Genomic DNA, 24,682 nt, shown 5'->3' on the forward strand with positions numbered 1-24,682 from the left:
TACAGATGTGTGTGCGCGCATGTGCTTTATCAGTCTCAGGGGAGTTTCACTCTCTCTCTTCTCTCCCTAAAAACTACAACAGACTGCATCACTGACACCAGCATAGGCAACACAAGCACACAGATGCTAAAGCAAAGAGACAATTCAGCACCATCTAGTACAATTTACCAACACAGCCAATGAAACGCACAGTGTACAATCATATACTGATGTCTGTGTGCAAAATATGTGTCTAATACTTGCAAGTAAGCCTGCACTCATACACACACACACACAATAACCAGTGATAAGACATGCTTGATCAACTGCAAGACAACTGTTCTATAGACCTACAGCTTCTCACTGCATCTTCAATTTATTCCTAACCTACAGCAGATATTGTAGACGTCGAGGTTCATGCAATTATAAGACACCTTGTGTTTGTGCATGTGTCCTAAATCTAGCAAATTATACATCGATCAGGAACAACACTGGGTTCACCTATACAATCTAATGTAATCAAATAGAGCAACTCTGCCAGTCATACTGTATATTCACACACACACACACACACACACACACACACAGACACATACACACACACACAAAAGACCAATGCACTGATATGCAACTCAGTGCTACCTTCTCAAGGACCACCTGTGGCTGCCCACTGCTCCTCTCCCCCTGGGGGATGGGTTAAATGCACATAATGAATTTCTTTGTAACATGCATATGTGTTTGTTGATGACAATAAAGCATCGTCTTTCAATTTGAATTCCATGCCAGCAATATGTTTCAAAAAGTGTGCACAGGATGACAGAAGACTTTAAACGAAGACTGTTATGCTAAATAAACACCATTTGAGACATCTCACAACTAATGAGAGTAACTGGGAACATGCTACTATCACATTCGGGCAGCAGTGCATTAAAACCAGGAACAATTATATTGAGTAAATCCTTGCATAGGCTCAGAAACAACTCTGAAAACCACTGTCAGTTTTTGTCCTGTGGTCAGACGAATCCTAATCTGAAATTCAATTTGGAAATCACGAAAGCTAAAGTATAGAGGAACCATCTGAGTTGTTGTAGTGCAGAGTTCAAAAGTCAACATCTGTAACAGTGTGAGGGACATTACGTAGTGTACACAGTGTGAGGAACTTGCACATCAGCAAAAACACTGTAAGCACTAAGACAATGTCTTTTTCAGGGAAGGACTTTCTTATTTCAATACCAAACCATCTACTGCACATACTACAACAGCATGGCTCCTCAGTAAAAGAGTCTGGGTACTAAACCAGCCTTCCTGGTAGTATGTTGTAACAAGTATGTTAACTGTGAATAGGTGCTAGTGTACTTTGAATTGATCCTTATTGTCTGCTAGGATCGTGTTTGGCTCTTGTGGAAATACATGTATCAACTGAGCATGAACTGACCTTATACTTCTGCCACACCACATGGACAGTACAGGAGAAATGTAAAAGTGAAACAAAAGTAATGAATACTGTTTTAAATCATGTATGGTTGGTCATATCTATAGTAAATCTAACATGAATGCACCATTAACTATATGCCCTGATGCTGAATGCTAGAATGCTGCTAACAGAAGGCTATTACATGAAACTTTCTGTTTGTAACTTCCTCTTAAAACAACAAGTTACCCGAATCTTTTATTATTTTGGCAAGAATGCATAAAGGAAGACTTCTCCAGTTTACCCTCTTAACTCAGCTCATGATAAATTGTTTTCTATAGGACAACGAGCAGCCTGCTTGCTGTTTTCATCCTGCATTTTGCTTTGGATATTTTGCAGGAGACATTGAGGAAATCAGGGGAACTGAAATCTAATAACAATGTACCATATGTGGAAAAGAGATGAGATTTCATTGTGGGAGGGGCGACTGTAGGCCAATTCCAGCAGCACGGATTTGACATTTAGACTCACAATGACAAAATACCCTTGAGAATAATAATCTTTGTTTGTATTACACTTTTCAAAAGCTCACAAAAGTTTACACAGTGTTTCACAGTCAGTAAATACATTGGAAATAATCAACAGCAAATTAACTACCCTCTCTATTAAACAAGATATAGAAGATGTAGCAGAGGGATACAAATAACGCACACTAAAATCATGTACATATAAAAGTCCCACAAAAAGATTTATTTTTCCCACTCTTTCAAAATGAAATGAAAGCTTCAACATCGCTGCTGTCGTCACTATTGTTTAAATTTCTCAAAGAGTCAGGGTGTTGTACAAAAAATTTACTCTGCACAAACTACAGCTGTTAACATATTTGTATCATTTTACTGCGGCAAGGCAGTACAGAAAAAATAGAAAGCATGATGGCTGAAACTTCTCCAAAAGCACTAAGTTATGTGAGGTGAGGCGTTAAAAAGAATTTTAAGTCTCCACAAACTGGAATATTTTTTAAAGCTTAGCAAAACATCCACAAATAGGAGGTTAAGCGTAGCCAGTTTGTCCATACATCAGGCAGTAAAGACTGTCAATCTATTAATCAATCAGCCCTCCAAACTACCTCACCCAATCAATTCAATCAAATTTGCAGGAGCTCTCCAGCTTCTTTTACTCACTGAACAACGCCAACATTAAAGGTTTAGTTCGGCATTTTGGGCAAGGCCCTTATTTGCTTCCACTTCGGTTTGAAAAATACACACCAAGAGCCTTTCGATTAGCCTAGCTTAGTACAAATACATTAACCCAAATAGTAAACTATACCTTTTCGTATTCTTTCAGTTATCATCCCTGTGTGATTGTCAATATATTGTGTGACTAAGTACATAAATGTGTCTTGTGCTTCTGAATACTATGACTACTTTCTGCTAAACTGCTGGATTTTGCATAGAGGTGAATTAATAAAGTGAAGACATGACAAGAGCAGTAGTTGTTCCTAGTTTGAAAACGGTGAATCTTTGATCAACATTATTGACTTTATACCTACCTATTAAACAATATTTGTTTGAAATTCTCTGACATGTATCAGACCTATATCTCACCACAAAGAAAACTGAGCCCGGTCTTCTAGAAACAATAAATATGTACCACTAATTTGAAACAGAAGAGGCTTTTTACAGCACAAATAATTACAGAAACCTAGTTGTAAAATGCATCCACAAAACCACAAAATGTTCTTAGCAAACAGAGCTGCAGAAGTTAAAAATTTTACCATGATTGCTCGTGTAAAACAATACGCGCTCGTAGTAACTAAAGCTATGAGTACAAATTGATTTAAAAACCAAAGACGTCAATCTGGACTTAAATCACAAGACAGAATATCCATCCATCCATCCATTGTCTGTAACTACTTATCATGTTTCAAGGAGCTGGAGTTTCTCCCCACCTGTCACTGGGCAAGAGGCGGGGTACACCCTGGCCAGGTCACCAGTCTATATCAGGGCCAAAACCAATTTAGAGTTGCCAATTAACCTAACATGCATGTCTTTGGACTTTGGGAGGAACTTATACAGATAGAACATGCAAACTCCACACAGAAAGGCCACAGAAATCAGGAATTTGAACCTGGGACCTTCTAGTGATGAGGTGGCACCACTAACCACTCCACCACTGTGCTGCCCAAGAGGGAATATGTTGAACTTATTTTATATTTAGATTCTAGGATATCATTGAAACCAGTTATTTTACCTTATTGGCACATGCTTTTCTTTTTTCTAGAATAACAGGACAAGTAGACTATATTTTCAAGATTGCTACTCCTGCGGCAGCTCCACTTAACAAGCATCCAGATGAGATTCATCACCTGGTGAGTCTGAGGTGAGACTGTCAGGCTTTTATGTAAGTGTGGAAATGAGCAGTGAGAGTCGGCCTAAAGCAGCTGTGAGTGGTAAACGTGCTTACCAATGAGCTCATCCCTCTCTGGGATGGTTTTCTCAGCTTGGGAAGGTTAGCTGAAAACCAGAAAGAAATTACCCTTCATAGATGTGACATCCACATTTCATGGGTGTGACAGTGTCGGATTGATTGAATCAAATCCCCACTCCAGTTTTAACTAGTGTCAGGCATCTGACTTCTTCTTCAAATCAATTTGGGAATTCAAACACCCTTACAAGTAATGTCTGATACACTGAAATTGTGTGTTTGCCTGAAGTAATTGGTAAATGGTTATATAGTGTTCTTACCAAAAGCCCTTTACGATATTGCTTCATCCACACACACTCACATGACAGGGGCTGCCATGCAAGGTGCTCACCTGACCCACTGGGGGCAACTTAGGGTTTAGTGTCTTGCCCAAGGACACTTTGACGCGTAGCCAGGAGGGACCGGGAATGGAACCAGGGACACTGCAGTCCATGGACGGCTGCCTTACCAATGAGCAATCACAGGACAGTATGCATGTGTCCTAACTTAAAATATAATTCATTGATTACTGATCAGTACACTAATCATGTTTTAGACTAATTAAATACATTAAAAACATTTTTTATGGTTGAATCTTTCCACATAGTCATAGGTTTTAAAAGCAGAAAAATATTAACTGATGCTGCTCACATTACAAATGCGGAGGAGTTCTCCATTAAGTCTTTAAAACTTAAAACAACTCTCCGTATGGCAGAAACACATTAGCACCTATAGGGTATAGGATAAAGTTCTACTGTTATTCTAAACATCTTTATTAAAATGTTTTCTGTAAAAGCATTCATGCAATTTTGGGGATGCAGACTGGTGATTGTGTTAATTGGTCAACTGGATAACAGTTATGGTTTTGAGAGTGATGACGTATCATGGGCTAGAAAATAAAAATAATATTTGACATTATAATTTGATATATACCTAATCCCCGAAAATCTATTTACTTACACCTTTATGTTTTACCTGTACAATAATCAGCAAATAGATTACAAAACACTTTAGTTAGTAAATCCTGCAGGCCCCTACCAAACAAAAGTCTATTTTTGGAAGTACAGATTTAAAAAAGAAAACTGAAGTAAGTTTTAAACTGACTTAATTTGAAAATGCTGTGTTTGCTGTTGAGATTTGGTTTGATAAGAAATGATTTTTATAACCACCAACATAAGAGAGCTAAGCCCGCATAATAATTATGAGTTCAAAAGCGAGAGCAAGAAATACATGTGCATGAACATAATTACACTAGATTCACACATCCCACACAGCACAGGCACCAAGAAAACCATAACAAGACTAATTCTGCAGCTGCAGTTTACACAGACTTTCTATGGAACTGTTAAAGTGTACGAATGAATACATGACGGACGGACAGATGTGCACGGGTTTTTTATTTTCTACACTAATGGATATTTGGATCTCTCTGTGTGTAAATGTGTGCTCAGTGTGTGTGTGTGTGTGTGTGTGTGTGTGTGCGCGCAGTATAACTTGCTGAACCAGGCCTTCTGTATCACTGAGTGAGTATTCCTCAGTGATAGCAAAGCAGGATTGGGGGGGAGCCACAAACGGACAGCAGCGTCTGGCCAATAGCCTGTGACCAGCATGTTCCACTAACCAATCGCGCGTGACCAGCGCTCTCCGTCCATCAAGAGGTCCTTTTTTCAAGGTCAGCTGATGCTCCTCCTTTCCTCTCTCTCTTTCTGTCCAGCGCGGCAAGCATCAACAAAATTGATGTAATATCTGGCTAAGCATGATCCAATAACACAAAATGATATGGGAAAGTATGGCCTGGGAAAGTATGGCCGGCAACATGCCTGCACACATGGGCTGAATGTGGGTGTGAGTGTCAGCTGACAGTGAGTGAGAAAGCCTAGTACATTCATAAAATGTGCAAAGACATGTGGACAGGAAACTGGTGTGGGTGTGTCTTAGCTTACTGTATGTATTACATTAGTTGTTTGAGGTGGGTGCATGTGTGTCAGCGTGCCTGTGTGCTTGTTCATGTATAAAAGAGAGAAGCTCCTTTTATCTCATGCTCCGATCAGTGTGATTTCTGCAGCGCACAGCTGTCACCATAGTAACCAGGGAGGGAGCAGGAGACAGAGAGAGGGAGGATGTAAGGCAGAAAGAAAAGGGGAAAATAAGATTGAGAAAGAGTAAGAGAGAGTGAATGGTGTGAAAGAGAGGAAACTTGGGGAAATGGGGAAAGAGCGCGAGATAAACATTGGTTGTTGGATGAATAGCAGCCAAAACAGGCCTTCATGCACTAACACCCAGCTAACCTCTGCACAGCAGCAGTACCAAGCCCAGGGCAGTATCCCCCCCAATGTGGGTGTGTGCGTCTGTGTGTGTGGGAGATACTGACAGAATACTTAGCGGTGTGTATTTATGTTTTTGTCACATCCACATCTCATGAAGTGAATGGGGGTGTGTACCTGGTTGGGAGTGGGACTGTCTAAAAATCCCTCCTTTACTCCCCAGTCTGTTGTTTTTGTTGTCATAAACATACATGCAAACACTGACACTCACCAACACTTTCTCTCTCTCTCTCTCTCTCACACACACACACACACACAGTGACTTAATCTTGCTTTCCATCACTGGTGTTGTGCATTCTTCAACTGGCTGCAGTAAGATGTATTTAAGTTTAAATACACCCTTCAGATTCAACAGAAAGCACTTTTTTTAAAGACACGCGCACACACACACACACACACACACACAGACACACAAACACAGATGCTGTCTTCCACTCTAGATGTACAGTCAAAGCTTTTGCAAGAAAGAGAGAAGAGTGTGGGTGTGAGAAAGGGAGAGAGAAAGAAGGATTGACGGAGGTTTGACTAAGAGACGTGAAATGGAGAAATAGAAAGAAACTTAGAAAACATGTGATTAGATAGATAGATAGATAGATAGATAGATAGATAGATAGATAGATAGACAGATAGACAGATAGATAGATAGATAGATAGACAGATAGATAGATAGATAGATAGATAGATAGATAGATAGATAGATAGATAGATAGATAGATAGATAGATAGATAGATAGGGAGAATGTGCAGTTGGTAATGAATAGTTAATGAAGGGCTTGCGGGCATAACGGTGGGGAAAAGCTATTCTTTCTGTCTCTCTTTCTCTCCTCTTTTTCTTTCTGAGGACTGGGAGTCGTGTGCAAGCCATTCCGCTCTCCACCTGTCCTCCATTTATCTTTTTTCTTCCTCCTCTCTTCCGCCTCCCTCTTTTTTCCTTCTTATTCTTTCTCTCCTCACTAACCTCTAATCCATCCATCATCTCCCTTTTCTTTCTCTCACCTCTGCTTCCTTTCCTGTTTCCATCTATCCATATCTTTTTCTACACCCCTCACCCCCACCATTTCTCACCTCTCATCTCTCCCATCAACACCCCCCCCCCCCAAACATGCACACACACCATTAGCTGCAGGCTTGTAAAGCAGACTAACAGACACAATTCACCTGATAAGGGGATTGAAGCATTGATTACATCCATCCTCCACTAGGAGCTAAAGATTCTATACAAGAGAGATGTGCCACTGCAAGTAGCAAAACAAAGATGCTGTCACAAGAAGATATCCTTCTCCAGCTTTGAAAGTCAAAACAGACTATCACAGTGTACTACAGGGTTCTGTCCTTGATCCCAATATTTTTGATTGTAAATGGTTCCATTAGGGTTCCCCAAAGGTTGAATTGTTAATACCGTATTAGTTTCCACTGATACAGAAATGACGCGCATTTCTGGTATCAATGGACAAATTATGGTAAAATGTTTAACACTTATATAAGGACAAAACAGACGCTACCTATGGGGGAAGGGCCTAAACAAAACTTCACAAGTGGCCTTCAGTGACATCACCAAGGTCGAACCACATGTCTCTTGGGACAACTGTGAAAATCCCAAAACAAAAATCCAAATGAGCAAGAAGCTGATAGACAATCTTCCCCCAGGTTAGTCACACGTATTTGATTTATTGGAAGGAGAAAGCAAACGCAAACATAAAATGTTGTACTGTGGTATGACACATACTGGAAGCTTGGTTGCTACCTGGTTGACTGTCTGCCCATTTGTGTTTCTTGTCACCATTCTCAGAGATGCCACTGTATTTTGAGATAGCCGCAATTACTGAGCTGAGTACACTGTAATTATACAACTGATAGATCTAATGCCACTATAGTGTCTGCCTTTCCCCCTTTGAGATATTTTGGGTGTTTTGTGCCTTAATTATTGACAACAGAGACATGACATTAAGTAAGGGGGAAAGAGAGAGATGGGAAATGACACGACACAAAGACCCCCCCCCCCCCCCCCCCCCCCCCCCCCCACTCGGGGCAGAATCCAAACAGGGGCACCGGCAAACTCCTAGGCTGTGTCCAAAATCATTCCCTACTCACTATATAGTGCACTGTATAGGTTTTGCAACATTTTCTAGGACTGTCTGAATGTTGAGTGTGTAAATCCATCTACTATATAGTGCACTCAGTGTATCCCACAGTGCAACACTAAAAGTATTGTACAGGGTATGTGGGCAATTCATTACGGTTGCAAGTCAGGGTGGAGCACACACATGAAATGTTCTCATGTGTATGAATACACAGATGTTGTGTGGTTGACATATAAAAAACAAACAAAATAAACGAGACATGGACATACAAACAGTAAGGAGAAGAAGCTATTCACAGTAACAGGCTCATTTAAGTTGACAATCTTTATGTGCAGAAGGTGTATTTCAGTTTGACATATATCCAGTTTGCTTTGCTGTTTAGAGGGGCAGAAAGGTTTGCTTTATGTGTGCATATGGCACTAAATTACACATAAGATCAGAGAAATAAATTAAAGTGTCACTAGCCTCTTGGTCTTTTGTTTGACTGGCGCTACTGTGCGTGCAAGTCCCACTGGCTTTTCCACGTCCACTAAAGAAATACAGTGCACTGACAAAGGTTTATTGAGGATTAAATTTGCACTTGGCATCTTTGAATGTTGGCAGCACCAAACATCAGGGAGAGGAACCAGTTTTTACTATTTGAAGCTGACTTCCCAGAAATCGTGCACCGATACCTCAGTAAAGCGATCACTGAATGCTCTTCTATCAGCCGGTCAGCATGTAATGCTTTATACCAAAGAGACAAGCTCAATAAAAAGATTAAATGTGAGTGAGTCCAGCCCTGCATGAATGCAGGTCTGATCATTTACTGCTGCTGAAGAGACAGTTTGTGTTTCACTTACAAGCTGTGTTTGTCCTTTTCAAAGACCATGCTGGGTACCTGTAGCTAATATACCACATCTGTGTAATTTAAAACAAGGAGGATGTTTTCATTTTTGATGTTTTTATTTTCAGTTCAACTTCCAGATTACAAATAGTTTCTAACGTGCAAAGGTTCAGTAAATGCCTCCCATGGCGTTAGACTTATTAAACAGCACTGGCGACAGTACAGCGATATTAGCTACTAAAGTAGTTTTAGTTAAAGCTTTTGAGCAAGGCTCACCCTTCTAGCCAGTTAGAGAATTTCAATTATTCCTGCTTGATAAGTTACGTTTTGCAGCACTCTTACTTAATGTAATCTTACTTAATGACTAAATGGCAGATGGTAGAAGAGCGTTTGATTCTTACTGTATCTTATCACTTAACTTGCATATTGCAGCTTTACATCCCAGAAGAACAGCCACATTTGACTTTAGTTTATTCTTGGTACTCATCAGAAGAAATTCTAAAAGGAAACAAACCGCCTTTTTCAATACATGATTACTATAATAGATAATGTAAATGCAGTGAGAAATACAGAACAGAAGCAACCCATATGGTCAAAGATCAAATGTATGCTGTAGTTTTCAGATGACACAAGGCAGCTAAATGGATGACACTGATGAAGACAAACGGTAGACCTCAGCAAATGAGGTTAATAAAGGTATCGACATCCTAGAACACCGAGAAGAAGAACTACAACTCTTACAATAGCTTGGTAATCAAACTGCAATTCGACTTCTGTACACTTAAATTTTATCTCAACTAATGAATTTTTTTCAGATCTTGTTTTTAAGATGGTATAAAATTGTTTTTAATTGTATGTGTTTTGTAAATTCTTTAACGAATGTGATATTTTATTCTATACGTTTTATTTCCAAAGAAATCCGTGAAAAACCTCAAATTAACAATAAACAATCTGAAAAACAGATACTGTAATACTGTATATCCTGCTTATAAAGAGAGAAAAGTTTATTTCTTTCTACTCCACTGACTCCACTCAAAAATACTACATTAACGTAGTGAGTGTGAGCACAATTTCATTACATTGTTTATCTACAGTAATGAGGATATGTTGGCAATTAATGGGATTGGAAGGTTGAAAATAATTTGATTCCTACAGAGAATGGAAAGTCGCACCACGTTAAATGTTGGGGGACGGTGGCCATCTTGTGAGGCATGCAGTCTGTTTATTACGGTGAGAATGGATTTCCTACATCTCTTTTGTTTTGCTAAAAAATTGTTTAAATCATTCAAATTTGATGGAGATGAGATGCATCAGAAGGAAGCTTGGAGAAACTAAACTGCAAGCTCTAAAACAACTCTTCTTTGTTCTTTTCGCTTTGCCACGCTCTGTACATAGTTACAGTGATCACATTACAATAAACAAGAATCCTGCAAAATGTAATAATCAAAGATAAATCTTTGAAATTCTGAGAATGATCTCAGCAAATACCTCTGCACTGTTGCCAGTGCTGTTCAATGATTCTTGGTGACAGGAGGTGTCTGTCACGGCTGTGACGCCGGTCCGTGTTGCCCTGGTGATCATCACTATCTCTCCTCCCCGCTTTGATTTCCTTCTGTCTTCTTTTCTCTCTCTCTGCTGTGCTGCCTAAGTCACCTGTTGCCTCCTTTTTATATGCCCCGTTTACCTGCTCCTCTCTGCCAGATCTTCTGCTTCCCGTGTATCAAACTGTTGGTTTCTTTCACAGAATTCTGATTTGTTTCCCCTTCAGAATTATCAGTGTTGTCTTTGATCGTTTGTTTGTTTCTCTCACCGGTCTCCCGGACCCTGAGAATCCCTTTCGTGACTTTAGGTTGAACATTACCTCTATGGCCTTCATGATTACTGGATTAAAGACCGAATATTGTTGGAGCACCTGTGACTTCTCTTCAGAGAACTGTAGTTGTTACTTTGTGCTTGCCTTTGTTGTCATAATTGTGCCCTTAGTCCTCCGCAGAGTTCAATCACCTTTTAAGCTGTTTTTTACCGTCTCTCCTTTTCCCCTAGATCTCCACACCATTACCCGCTCCTCCGGCTACCTCTGCAGCGCACGCCATCTTATACCGCCACTACGTCTGTCTCATCATTTGCTCTTAATATTCAATAAACTACTTACTGCCTTCTTACTCCGCCGCTTGCCCTGCTGCTTTCTGGGTCCGATAAAACTGTTAAGTCTGATAGTGTCAGTGTGCACATTAAGATTAGTTGTGTAGGAAATTCCTACTAAAAATACATTTTGAAAGAAAGGGTACTTCAGATTTATAAGTGCAGACCATTTAATAGAGAGTCTCTTTAGATACAATAATAGCCTACAGAAATCTGTGAGACAAGCTGAAATATCACTTTATAATTTAGAATTGGACAAAGTCTTCTCAATGAGCACAATGTTCCCTTTAAAAAAAACAAAAAAACCAAAAAAAAAAACCTCCTCACAGGCAAACACTTTGGTCTGCTAACAGATGTGCTCACACAGAGGCATGAACAAATGATAAAACAAACCTATCACAACACGCAGTATTATCTACCACAATCCTATAATGGTCCAAGATAGCATCTAGAGAGGCAGAGGAGGACATCTGGAAGACAGATGAAGATACTCTATTTGTCACCATCAAAGATCGCCACAACAAAGACAGATAAAGATAGCCCACCTTTCTGGGCCAGAGATGGTCTGATATAGAAACAAAGGGATTTTTTTTTAAAACCCTTTTTTGCTCAATAAATGTTTGAAGAAACTTTCTGTTTTCAGATGCTCAGGTTTATATGGATATTGACAGCCACAATGTTGTACTGAGCATCACAACTCGTCGCACATTTCATGACTTCAGTGCCTTGCCCATAAGCAGTTAAGAGACAAGAAAGATGGCTTAAAAATGTCATTGTACAACTTGAATATTAGACATTTGCTGACCGCATGCCAAACCCTTACAGTCTGGCACAGCAGGGCAAGTTATGGAGAATAATGCCAAAGATTAAAAATTGCTTTCCAAGAAAAGAGTAGGATGCCTCAGATTTCTTAAAACACTTGCAAATGTTAAAAAAAATGTTTCTGTTATACCAACAGCTGAGCTTTTGGCATAAACATTTGTAATTGGTCACCTCTGAATTTGATCTCTAATATAACTGAGGAAAATGTATCTTAACTAGGAAACCAAGAGAGAATGGCCCAATGCATCCTGTCTGAAAAAGGCACTTTGGTGAAAGTGAGGACGGTGTGTTCAGTGGCAGCTGCATGAGTACTGTGTAGTGATCATTCCGTGTGTCTACTTAAGTATTTTTGTATATGTATATATGTGTGTGTGTGTGTGTGTGTGTGTGTATAGGAGGGGAAACAAACCTCTCTCAATCACAACCCGAGCAATGTGGCAAGGGCTGGTCGATTTAGGAGGCATGTGTTAAAGTTTCCTACTAAGGCTGACTGCTGGATGAGTGCTGATACATAATTCACAAGCAATGACACACAAACACACACACACACTCTCTCTCACACATGCATAACTGAAGGACATGAGCAAGAGTTAGGCAGTCGTGAGTGAGCTGAGGCATAGTGAAGTGCGCTAATACACAATGAACAATACAACCTTAGGATAACATAGAGGATAAAACACATGGTCTACAGATCCCATCCTATCCTCACCCCCCCCCACACACACATACAAGCAGGCATTAGAGGGGAGAAATCCTCAGCTTTCTGTTATTCAATGTGCATAATTTATAGCAGCCCCAGATCTCCCTGCTAATGACAGCACACTGGGGCATCTGCAGCACAGCAGCAACAGCAAACGCTAACTGGTATGACTGTGTGTATGTTGTGTGTGTGTGTGTGTGTGGTATAAAGCTCATTTGAGACAAGGACAGTGAGAAAGAGAAGTAGAGAAACTGCATATAAAGAGACTGGGAAGGTGTCTGAAATAGACACAGGTGACACAACAAAGAGAGACAGAGGATGAGACAGACAACTGAGAGACCTCTCACAACACACACACACACACACACACACACACACAATCTCCCTTAATGCACTTTAATATTAACATACAGTATGTATCCAAGTCTGAGTTCCACATTCACTGTTGCTAAAAGTAGAACACATCTTAATTAAAAATGCACTGTTGTTCACAGTGCGAACACAGGATTCACATGCACTGAGGAACCAGAGCATCTACAACCCAGCTTACATCTCTACACTCTGTGTCTCCCCTTAACTGCTGGCTAACAGACCTAAATGTGTTAGTACCAAAGTTACTTAGAAATACAGAATAAATTCTCTGAAATTGGTTAACAACTTATTCAAGGGTGTGGCCTTGGACGTGTTGCAAGACCTGATTTACCAAGCTCCCCTTGAGTAAAAATCTCCCATTTCTGGTATTTGAAGATCAATGGGACAGTGGCTGTGGCCTCCAGCTGCTGTACACACCAATGCTAACTGTTTTTACATATCTGTGTATGTGTGGGATAATTTCATTTTGGACAGTAAGCTAACAGGTCCTACTTGATTTCAGTGTTTCTGCTGAGCCAGGCTAAGCATCCAAACACAGTTGCTACCAGTTCTTTACTGACATAATACTAAAAGCGTGCAAAATGCCCCAAAATGCAAAATGCCATATACTATAATGTTGCTAAACAAGCAAAAGCAAGATGGTGTCATGGCTATGATGCTGGCCCGTGTTGCCCTGGTGATCATCGCTATCTCTCCTCTCCACTCTGATCTCCTTCTGTCTCTCCCTCCCTGATGTGCTGCCCAATCAGCACCAAATCTCTACACCTGTCTCCACCCCTTTATATGCCCTGGCTACCTGCTCCTCTCTGCCAGATTGTTTTCCTGTTCCCCGTGATGCAAGTTAGGTGTTTTTTAGTTCAGACCTTTCTGGGTCTGTTAAATAAGATATTAAAACTTGTTAGTACGATCTGGCCACCATGGATCCAACAGGCTCGAAGGACAGGAAGAGCCCTGTAGAGAGAGCTCTTTCCCAGCATGACACCAATCTGGCCAAGATCCAGTCTACCACCATTCCTCCTCCTCATGCACTGCCTGTAGCTGAAGCCTCTGCCCCTTCTCTTTGGGAATCGTGTGTTGCTTCCCCTGAGTTGTTCTTAGGGACCCCAACACTTGCCGAGCCTTTCTAGTTAAATGCAATTTGAATTGCAACCTTCACCTTTTCCCACCGAACACTGCCACCCTGCACCCTGCGGACTGTTCCCATCATGCTAACTATAGAAAACCAATAATCATTCCAAATTATCCGGTCCCCCCAGCAACAACGTATTCTCAGCTCCACTTGGCTTGCGCGTCACAACCCCCACATTGATTGGCTGGAGGGTAAAATCATCAACTGGGGGCCTTCCTGCTCCAGCCTGTTTTAGACAGGCTGTCACTCCATCTATCTTCTCTGAGACCTCTTCCAACGACATTGACCTTACATACGTTCCCAAGAGTCATCATGATCTAAAATCGGTGTTTTGCAAAGGAAAAGCCACATCTCTTCCTCCTCCCTGCCCTTACGACCTCCTACCTGGCACCATGCTGCCGCACCTCCCACTTTATTCTCTCTCCGGCCCAGAGTGCAAAGCCATGGAGAAATATATAGAGAAGTCCCCAGCAGCCGGCCTTATCCGCCACTCATCTTCCCCCATGGGTGCGGAATTCTTTTTTGTGGTGAAGAAATATGGGGGGCCCCGTCCATGTATCGAGGGAACCTGGTCAATGATGTGTTCGGAAACATGCTGAATAAGTTTGTTTTTCGTCTAACTAGATTATATCCTCATCTTCCTCCTTCTCTGAGACAGAGCATGTCGCACATGTCCAAAAGGTTCTAAGGCGGCCATATCAAAACAATATCTTAATAGAGCCGAGAAGTGTGTCTTTTACTCATCCTCCGTCTCCATCCTGGGGCTCATTATGTCCTCGGGGACATGGAGATGGACGCCAGAAAGGTGAGCGCAGTGAGGGATTGGCCCATTCCGCCAGTCCCAGAAGCAGCTGCAGCATTTCCTTGGGTTCGCAAACGTGTATAGGCAAATTCATTAGGGGCTACAGCACTGTCACCACACCTCTTCATCAACCTATGTCTGGTAAGAGACCCTTTTCCTGGTCTCCTGAAGGTGATCGAGCCTTCTCTCACCTCAAGGATGTGTTCTCGTCAGCTCCTATTCTCACTCTCCCTGATCCCAGTAAACAATTTATTGTGGAGGGTGATGGCTCAGATGTGGGGATGGGGGCTGTCCTGTCTCAGAGGGCCTCCTCTGTTGATGAGGAACTAGGCTTAATTTTACCATTCTGAGTCAGTTTAGCTCTCGCACGGTTATTATTTGAAGAAGAGGTGTCCAGAGCCCACAGCAATGGGACTTCTGTTCGTACCTGATCAGCTCAGGTCTAAAGTGCTGGATTGGTGTGTTGCAACCCGCCTATTTTGCAATCCTGGTGTTTCCCGTGCACGATTCGTGGTGTGACAGATGTTTTGGTGTTTTTTTTTTGCCTACCTCATCTGCGTACAGTTCAAAGCCAATCACCACCCTCTTGATCGTCTGCTACACCCTCTCTTCATTCCCATACACCCCTGGTCCCACATCTCTGTTGATTTTGTTATCGGTCTTCTCCCATCCCAGGGCAACACGGTAATTCTCATAGCAGTAGACAGATTCTCTAAAATGGTCCACTTCATTCCCCTTCCTACACGTCCAACTGCTAAAGAAACAGCCAAAACGCTAGTTAATCAAGTCTTTAAAATCCATGGCCTTCCCCGTGACGTCGTCCCTGACTGGGGCCCCCAGTTTATATCAAAATTTTGGAGGGAGTTTCTTAGGCTGCTTGGTGTTACAGTTAGTCTCTCCTCAGGTTTTAACGGTCAATCCAATGGTCAGACCGAGAGGCTAAATCGGGGTTTGGAGACTGGGCTCCATTCCCCACTGCTAAGGTGGTCAACCCTGTGGCGGTAAGACTGCGAATCCCCAGATATCTCAGAATTCATCCCACGTTTCATGTTTCCCGTGTTAAACCAGTCGTCTCTAGTGACCTAAAGTACTGAAGTATTCCTTTTATCTTTTCTCTTATTTGCTACTTTCTATCTCGGTTGATACCTTGAATTTTAGTTGTTACTTTGTGGTTGCCTTTGTTGTCTTCTTTTTCCCTGATAGTTTCAGCCGCCCTTAGTTCTCCTCTTTCCCTTGTCCTCTCACCTGTATCAACTCCCTCCCCTCCCAGTGCTCCGGCTTCGCTGTAGAGAGTCACCCACCACTCGTTCTCTCGTAAGAATTCCGTCATCATAATTTACTGCTCTGAGTTTTAAGCTGTCACTTACGTTCTCTCTCTTCCTTAGATCATCCAAGCCAGTACCTGCTCCTCCGGTCCCCTCTGCTGCACACCTCCCGCTGCCCCGTCAGTCCACCTGTCCCATCACTACACTTCTATTCAATAAACTATACCTTGCCCTTCTACTTCATCGCTTGTCCTGCTCCTTTCTGGGTTTGATAAATCAGATATTAAAACTCGAAAGATTTTTTTTTAAGATAACAGCAACATTTAGCTGGATATGAGTACATTTCTGCAACAAAATGTAAATTCACTTTTTTGTTTTCATTTTCAATGAGGGAAAGGTTGACCATGCTATTACTAGTTATTTTACAGCATGCAATATTGCAGCATCTATTTGTAACCACAAAGCTTAAGATCTCTTCATCTCTCCCTCCCCTCTGCTTCTGTGTATCTCCTCCTCTGCGTCGCTGACTGACAGGGGGGCAGGCAAAAGCTGAACCACACACTCCAGCTACAGTCAGCTACAGCAGGAAGACAGAGGCGGAGAGCAAGGAGAGAGAAAGCGAGAGCATGAGACTTTATGTATGCAGCATTAGATAGCGCATTAGTGACAGGAGCATGTTTGGGCATCAGATAAAGCTATTTTAGGCAGAAACTGTCAATGTATCTCAAAAGACATGCCAACAGCAATGATCACAGAAGACCTACATTACACTTCAGACTAGATAGGATTGGTTTTGTACTTTTTAGCAGCAGTGTGAGCAGTCCACACATTCCCGTTATTTTCAGAGCTAAAAACAGATACAGTAGTCAGGGAAATAGTGAAAAACCTGCTCAGCTCGGTGGAGATACATTTAGGTTCAAGGTGTGCAGGATAGAACAAAGGCTTCTTAGCAATTACTTCAGTAATGCTGGTTAAAACATTTTTCGGTCCTTTTCTACACAGAAAATGTTGATTCGGAAAGTACACTACTACAGATTTTTGGGAAAAAACATACAATAATTTCCTACAACAATATCTATGTTTCTGTCAGAGGTGGGAAGAGGAGAAAGGTTACCGGAGTAGCTATGGCAGACTTGGTAAGGTAAACGATAAACCTGGCCACTCTTGCCAGATATCTTTTAAATTTAAAATATTGTAATTTCTCTCACAGCCAGGAGTCTGTCTTGCTTTCTTTGCACAACTGTATCCTACTGTAAATGTAATGTGTCGCTGGCAGGAAGTCTCAATTCATTGTCATAATTGTAATCTAACAGCCAGTTGCCTCAAACAGAGTTGCCTCTCTGCCTTAATACTTCCCACCACATTATTATCGGTGTAATAGTTAACACTGATGACATCACGTTGCTTCAACAAGTATATTTATGAATGTATGTATTTTAAATATTTGACAAATAGGTCTCTAAAATATCAAACAGGCTAACAAATATAGACATTTTTTAACATAATGAAGCAGTTCTGATGTTTTAATAATGAACACAATGAAAAATAGATCAGATATAGGTAACTAACTATCAACTGACCCTTGCAATTAGGTGCTGATGTCTAAGAAAATCACACCCACTGGGTTTGGGATCGATGAGTCTCAGATTCTGTGTGTCTGTTACCATCTATTAGCTACATTTACTATTATCAAATTACAGTAACCAGCCAGACTGATCACTGGCCATGAGTCCTGCTCAGCCGTAGCTCAGTCGCATGCGACTCAGACCTTACTGCATCTATCCAAAAAGTCAGTGAGTGAGCTGCAACTGAGTTGTTTGCCGTTTTTTTGTAAAACTTTATTGAAAGTGTATCTGTTAGAGATGTATTAAACATTCAATTAGACATGCGAGGCTGCAAAAAGAGTTTTGTTTTGTAACTTTTATCAACCAGATCCCCACTCGCAGCAGAACTGAGTAGAAACATTTGATTAAGGCATTCAAGACTAAGAAGTCCAAATATTTGTTTAACAAATATATATATTTATATATATATATTATTATATATATATATATATATATATATATATATATATATATATATATATATATATATATATATATATATATATATATATATATATATATATATATATATATATATATATTATACAGTATATATATATTGGGTGAAATTGTCCTTTTTGAAATGCTGTATATGGACATCCATCCATCCCTGCATTATATCTTTAACCACTTAACCTGTTGGTGGGCTGGGTTTAGGGCTGGAGCTTATCCCAGCTGTCATTGTGTGAGAGGCGGGGTACATGCTGGAGAGGTCACCAGTCTATCTAAGGGCCTCACAGACACACAACCACTCACACTCACAGTCACATCTATAGGCAATTTAGATTCACAAATGTAATCTAACATGCATCTCTTTGGACAGTTGGACAAAACCGGAGTACGCAGAGGAAACCCACGCCAGCACAGGGAGAATCTGTAAGCTACGCACAGAAAGGCCAGGGACCCTGTAGCTGTGAGGCACCTCTTTTTGGGCAGGGATTTTGCAGTTCTGTGAATAGTTTTGGCAGATAATTTTATATTTTAAGGAATTTTTACATTATTGTATTTTTGCTGAGCAAAAAGTGGCCCCAGCAGCCTGACTGTGGACTCTCAGACTGCTGGTGCCACAGTGCATCTATTGTCACCACAAAATGAACTGTCTAATTAAGTTGTGTTTCTGTTTGCATCTCTGACCTCTGGTGTGTGTGCACATGTGTTCATACATGCTTTTGATGAATATTTTGAAAAAGTGGGTATCTCCTCTTCTGAGTTCATCCCTGCCTGGAAAAGGTGTTTTTAGATTCACCTTACTGCAACTGTGCCAGCATAAATAAATCACTTGATAATTTTAGCATGTCACGAAGGTAAAAATAGAACATCCCATTGTTAGCTCGTATGCTGGATGAACGCTTTGTTAAGACATCAGAGTTACATCCTATTTGGATCCAACACTTTCTTGACACTCTTTGCTTCCATGAAAATGATGTTGATTCTGGATTTGAAAATTGTTAATCTTTGCTTAATCACACTGTTCTTTCATTTGTGCAGCATTGAAAACAGAAGTTTCCTGGCTGAGTACTTCTCCACTCGGGTTTAGTACAGGACAGACAGGTGCTTTTACACTGAAGTCAATGCACAAGCTTGTGGTAACATTATTTCAGAAGCAGTGTAGCACTTTAATGAGAGGAACAAATAGATACTTTGCCATAAAAGAGTCAACACTGCCTTTTAGGTAATGCAGCTAAATAAAATCCCTCGACAACTAGTAGAATGAATAATATAAAATATACATTAATTGCACTTTTTCTATGGTCGGTTCATGAGAAGCCTACGTTGATTCTGAAAGAGCTTTGGTTGAGAAATTGATCTTTTTTTCTTCCTGTCTTGAAGAAATGAGGGTGTAAGAAAAAAAAAGAAAAAGCACACATCCTAGAGCTTTAAACTACAGTCCCAGGTTTTTTTGGGTCTTGAAAAGCCTTTCTAAGCCTTTCGTAAAATGGACTTTCTTGTGTACTAAAAAGGACAATTTTAGATATCCATGATGGAGCCTGGCAACAATTTATACTGTTACTACCACCCACAGATTATCACTGTAGTCAACACTGGCACAGATTTTGCCACCATTTCTGATATAAAACACCAACGGATTTGACATCTAATACTGGCTCTAGGCAATAATGCAAAGTTTGGAAAAGAGGTTACTGCAGAAGAGTGTTGCTGTCCCTGATTCGCGTCACACACTCAGTATACGTCTCCCTTTTTGACACACTCACAAGAGCAGCTGTTGTGTTCCACCTTAAGACTCCACATCAGGCTACTTTAATGTAATGATGTGATAGCGCAGCTCTCGCTGGAATTCAGTCACCACTGAATTTTCGGTTTTCACTAATCACCAGTGTTGAAGAACATGCTGTGTGGGTTTTAACCCTAGGATTAAGACAAACTCAGCCAGTGAACTCTATGTCTTATACACACACATACTGGTTACCATGACATGCGCACACACATTTTCAGCTACACTTCTCATTTCATTATGGGTGACCGGGTTATGGAGGATTGAAGAGTCAATTATGCATTTGTGTATGCACATTGACACACTGTATAGACCGCACACGCAGCCAGAGAGGGGTGACTTAGATCACCATGGCAGCTCCAGTGGCCCTTATAGTGTGGTGTGAGTGTATAGCAGCTATAACGGAAGAGCCTTAAACTTACCGCAGTCCTCGCACAACACTCTCTCCACATCTTTCTTCAGCTCCGGTTCGCTTGCGTCCACAGGGGCGTACGATGCCTTGAATACCAAGGGCTCGGCAGTCGGGTCCATGAAAAAGATATATCTGTGGTCCTTCTCCACCGTGGTGCACGGGGCCTCGGAACCGAAGTCCCCGACGGTCACGAGCTGCTCCCTTTCGAGGCCGCCGCTGTTGACGGGCCACACGTCCAGCACTTTGACATTCACACTATAGGGCTCCCGGGAGGAGACATTCTCCGGGGAGGAGCGCACCTCGCCCTCGATGACCACGGTTGATCTGTACGCCTGGTCCTGGAGGGAGTTGAGACTCGGGGCGTAACAGGCGAAAGAGACCCCGATGACCAGCATGGAGAAATGCACTGGATCAAGCCTCATGCCGTCAGCCTGTGCTGTGCTGCAGTGCTGCTGGGCGGCGGAGCGAGCTGGAAGAGAGAGACGGTGGCGAACGGGCTCCGGCAGAGCAGGCAGGGCAGAGCGGCAGACCTTGTGGAAGTGTCCATGCCATCTGTGTCTGCCGCTGCTTTCCCCATACGGCTGCTGGCCTTGGATGGGGGGACACACCAGCCTAGGAACCGGAAACGGCCCGTTTCTGCATGCTTAAAAATGTGATTGCTGCATTCTCCTTCACCGTCAACCCTCCCCCTCTTATCACCCCTTTTCCTGAAAGGCAAAACAAGACTCGTAAATTAGCCTCCTCTCAAATCCAGGGGCTGAAACCCACTCTCTCTCTCCCTCTCTCTCTCTCTCTCTCTCTCTCTCTCTCTCTCTCCAGCTAATAGACTAGCATCGCATGGGTGGGCGCATTGCCTCTCTAGAAGGAAAAAAGAAGCTTGCGCGTACAGGGGAATCACAAGAAATGATACGCACACGCAAGGTCGGGTCCTTTATCCACTTAATTCGATCGTCAAAACAGTACCGCTCCTGCAAATCCGGTGGTCTGTAATCACAATAAAAAGGGAACATAAAATCGTAGAGATACAGACGGACAGGATGAGATAGCAGCGGTTATCCGGTGAGGCGATGCAACAGTAGCGCGCACCCTCCAGCCGCGTCCCCTGCGCTCCTCATCAAACGCGAGCGGCTTACGTGAGCAAACATCACCTGCCCGGTCATTGGCGTCGGCTCGACACGTCCTGCGCAAACACCCAAATGACCCGGGCACCCACCGGCACACCGCCACCTAACCGGCATGTGACCATGCGACCATGCCTGTCGACTGTGTTACACCTCTGCGGGTGGGTGCTACAGAAATCACGCACGCAGTGCACAGACACACTTTATAGAGTGCGTCCGTAGCCCAGCCCTGTAAGGCACCCACTGTGGATCTCTAGTGCAAGAGGTGCAAGAGAGGCTATAGGCGACTACTACACACACACTGCGGATAGCTGTTGCGATGACTAACGCTGCGAAATTCTCTCAATGGATTCCTCAGAACGACCAGGCGAGCAGGGACTTAAGGAACTTTAGTGCCCTCAGACATTCGTTAGCTTCACGCTACCAGGGTTCACACCCAAGACCTGACATTTCCCACACTAATATGCGAGTTACTGCAGATCTGTAATAATGGATCCAGTACTATAGTGTTAACTACTACGGCAACATTTAGATAAATCAACTTTCCCGCTGAAATCATGTTGGAAAGACATGTTGGAAAGACATTCAACCCAAAAATGTGCCATTCTGCTCAGCTACAGTTAATAAAATTACTTTTTTCATTGAATATCTCTCCACCAATGAAATGTGAGCGTGGCACATTTGCTCAGTCGTTTTATCACAAGTAATCCCTCCTCTCTCCACCACCATAAATGTCCTGCCTACATCTCTGTATACATCAATCAGGCCATTCATAAGATTTGCCTCTCACTCTGTGCCAGGAGCTGTGCACCCATCACTAGAGGTCAGAAGGTCTTTCGTTGTCCAGCGTGAGAAAGGGATGATTTATAATATCATTTAGGTGACGTGTATCATTTTTACATTAGATGACTGAGATGATAAAGATGCGCCTCCATCAGGCCTCACCCACCCGATTCCTTATCAGCAGGGTCACATGAGGAACCATTCTCTGTCCATGGTGCTGAAAGGTTTGACAGTTATAGTGCTCTGTCCAAACATGCCACTCACAGGAGACCTCATATAGAAGGAATCAAGGACACAACCTAGTGACAAAAAAAAAAAAAAAAGAAATCCTAATACTCGAAACGGTAAATGCTCTCGTCAAGTGTTGAGTTTCCACTTCAGGGATCACTACGGGGGTTCAGGAGAAACAAACAACCCTTCGGAGTCTATGATCCCTCCAGTGACCCACCTCTGCCATTTTCCCCCTCCGCCCACTACCCACCCATTCACCGATCTGTCTCTCCTTCCTTCATTCATTCAAACCGTCATGCATTCATCGCAGCCGCCATTCAAAGACCTCACACAGACTAGGAATTGCTAAATAAGCCTTGAAAGCAAATCCTCTGTTGACGAAGCAAAGGGGAGTAAAAACCAGTTCCTGCTGAGTGACCCAGAGAAGACTGCCACCAATTGCCCCCTGATTCCCCTGATAATTATGCCCAACCTGTGGGAATCATCACAGGGTCTGGTAATGCTTCTGCAATTCAGCAGAGACTCGATGAGGGCTGGCCTCCCATGACACATTTTCTGCCTGACTGCCTGATCTGCTCCACTGTCCAAAAATGCTCTTTTTCTGTGCTAATACAGCACACTTTTTGTTACACTTTTCATCCAGGTTGTATCTTTATACACTTGTCCCAGATTTTGTCTTTGCAGGTCCTCGTTGTCTACTTCACCAACAATACTCACGAACTCACTCAAATCTGTTTTTATGTCCAGAGCCTTCCGTCCGTAGTTCTGAAAATCAAACAGCAGTCAGACACCATTTTAGCTTATGCTAAAATACCTAGGCTAATCTTACAATTGCAGCGTTCCACTTATATTTTGATTTAAACTGATGTTAGCACATGGAATTATAGGTGTAAATTATGCTAGAGGGTTATGCTTTCTGTGACAATATGCAAATACTTTTATGTGTAAATTAAAGCACAATGGGCTAATGAAAATATTTCTTGGCCCTCAGTCCCATTAAGCTCCTATCTCAGACACCATTCTTCTGCTTGAGGTCTGTTCTGCCCCCGGTCATGCAGGCTGCAGCTGATAAAACTATGTAACTTCACCCAGAATGACCTTTTACTGAGGCATTCAGTTGTTGTTTAAATATCTTTGGTCTGGATACTCAAGTCACTGCTGACTATTGATTTGCCTAAATGCATTTAATAATAAAAAAAAAGAAAAAACTGAAAAAAATTGTCAAAATAAAGAGATCAAGTTAGAGAAGTTGCACTCAAGTAAAAATGTTCATTAAATTGGAGTAAAATGCTTAAAACATGATTGAAATCGCTGCCAGTTTGTCAACACCCACACCACAGCTACTACATAAATAATTACACATTAAAATAAAATGTATTAATAAGTTGTTGTTTATAAGTTTGAATGTAATTTTTTTCTTTATATATTTTTATTTACCTTTTTGCTTCTTGCCACTAAGGAATGTCTTCAAGACCATCAATTGTATCCCACTGAGACACACAACTAAGTCCAATCACAGAGTAATGATTCATGATGGTTTACAATGTGTCTGCTTCCTCCCCCAGACTCCCACATAGCCATCATCTACGTATAGCTCATTCAGGAATGTTTTTAATGTAGTCCCCATTCTCGGTGTGCTCTTGCAGGGAATTGTCCGGTGGGTTGTCTGTGGTGGTGAAAACCAACAACTGTCCATGGTGCTGAAACACCCAAACCAATAACCAGCAGGTACAACTTAGTTCCTGTTCTGCTGTTAATTGGCTTGAAGTGCACAGACAGGTGTGACCTTGTCTCTGCAAAGTTGGTCTGTGTATGTTGATGTTAGTTAGCTACCGCAGTGTTTTGCACGCGCGTGGGTGGGGGTAATTAAGACCACATATAAGCTACAGTTGTATTGAAACCTTCAGCGAAAAAAAATCTGTGACACGTTGTAAAAACAGCGCGGGTGTCTTGAACGCAGCCTCGGTACTACAGTAACACAA

The 24,682-nt window shown here is 41.9% G+C and overlaps 1 protein-coding gene across 4 annotated transcripts in view; it reads right to left on the reverse strand.

The window, feature by feature from the left end:
• nrg2b (neuregulin 2b) overlaps positions 1–24,675 on the reverse strand; it is a 51,487-nt gene extending 26,812 nt beyond the window's left edge. For 3 of the 4 annotated variants that reach the window (XM_067517822.1, XM_067517820.1, XM_067517821.1), the window contains exons 1-2: positions 24,138–24,675; positions 20,576–23,465 (exon numbers count right to left, since the gene is read on the reverse strand). In XM_067517822.1, the coding sequence (XP_067373923.1) occupies positions 20,576–20,987 (412 nt within the window). In that variant the 5' untranslated portion in view covers positions 20,988–23,465; positions 24,138–24,675. The remainder of the gene's footprint in view (positions 1–20,575; positions 23,466–24,137) is intronic. The other variant, XM_067517823.1, reaches the window with a different exon arrangement.
• Positions 24,676–24,682: the final 7 nt, after the last annotated feature.

Source organism: Channa argus, chromosome 10 (genome assembly GCF_033026475.1).
Source record: "Channa argus isolate prfri chromosome 10, Channa argus male v1.0, whole genome shotgun sequence".
NCBI classification, from domain to species: domain Eukaryota; kingdom Metazoa; phylum Chordata; class Actinopteri; order Anabantiformes; family Channidae; genus Channa; species Channa argus.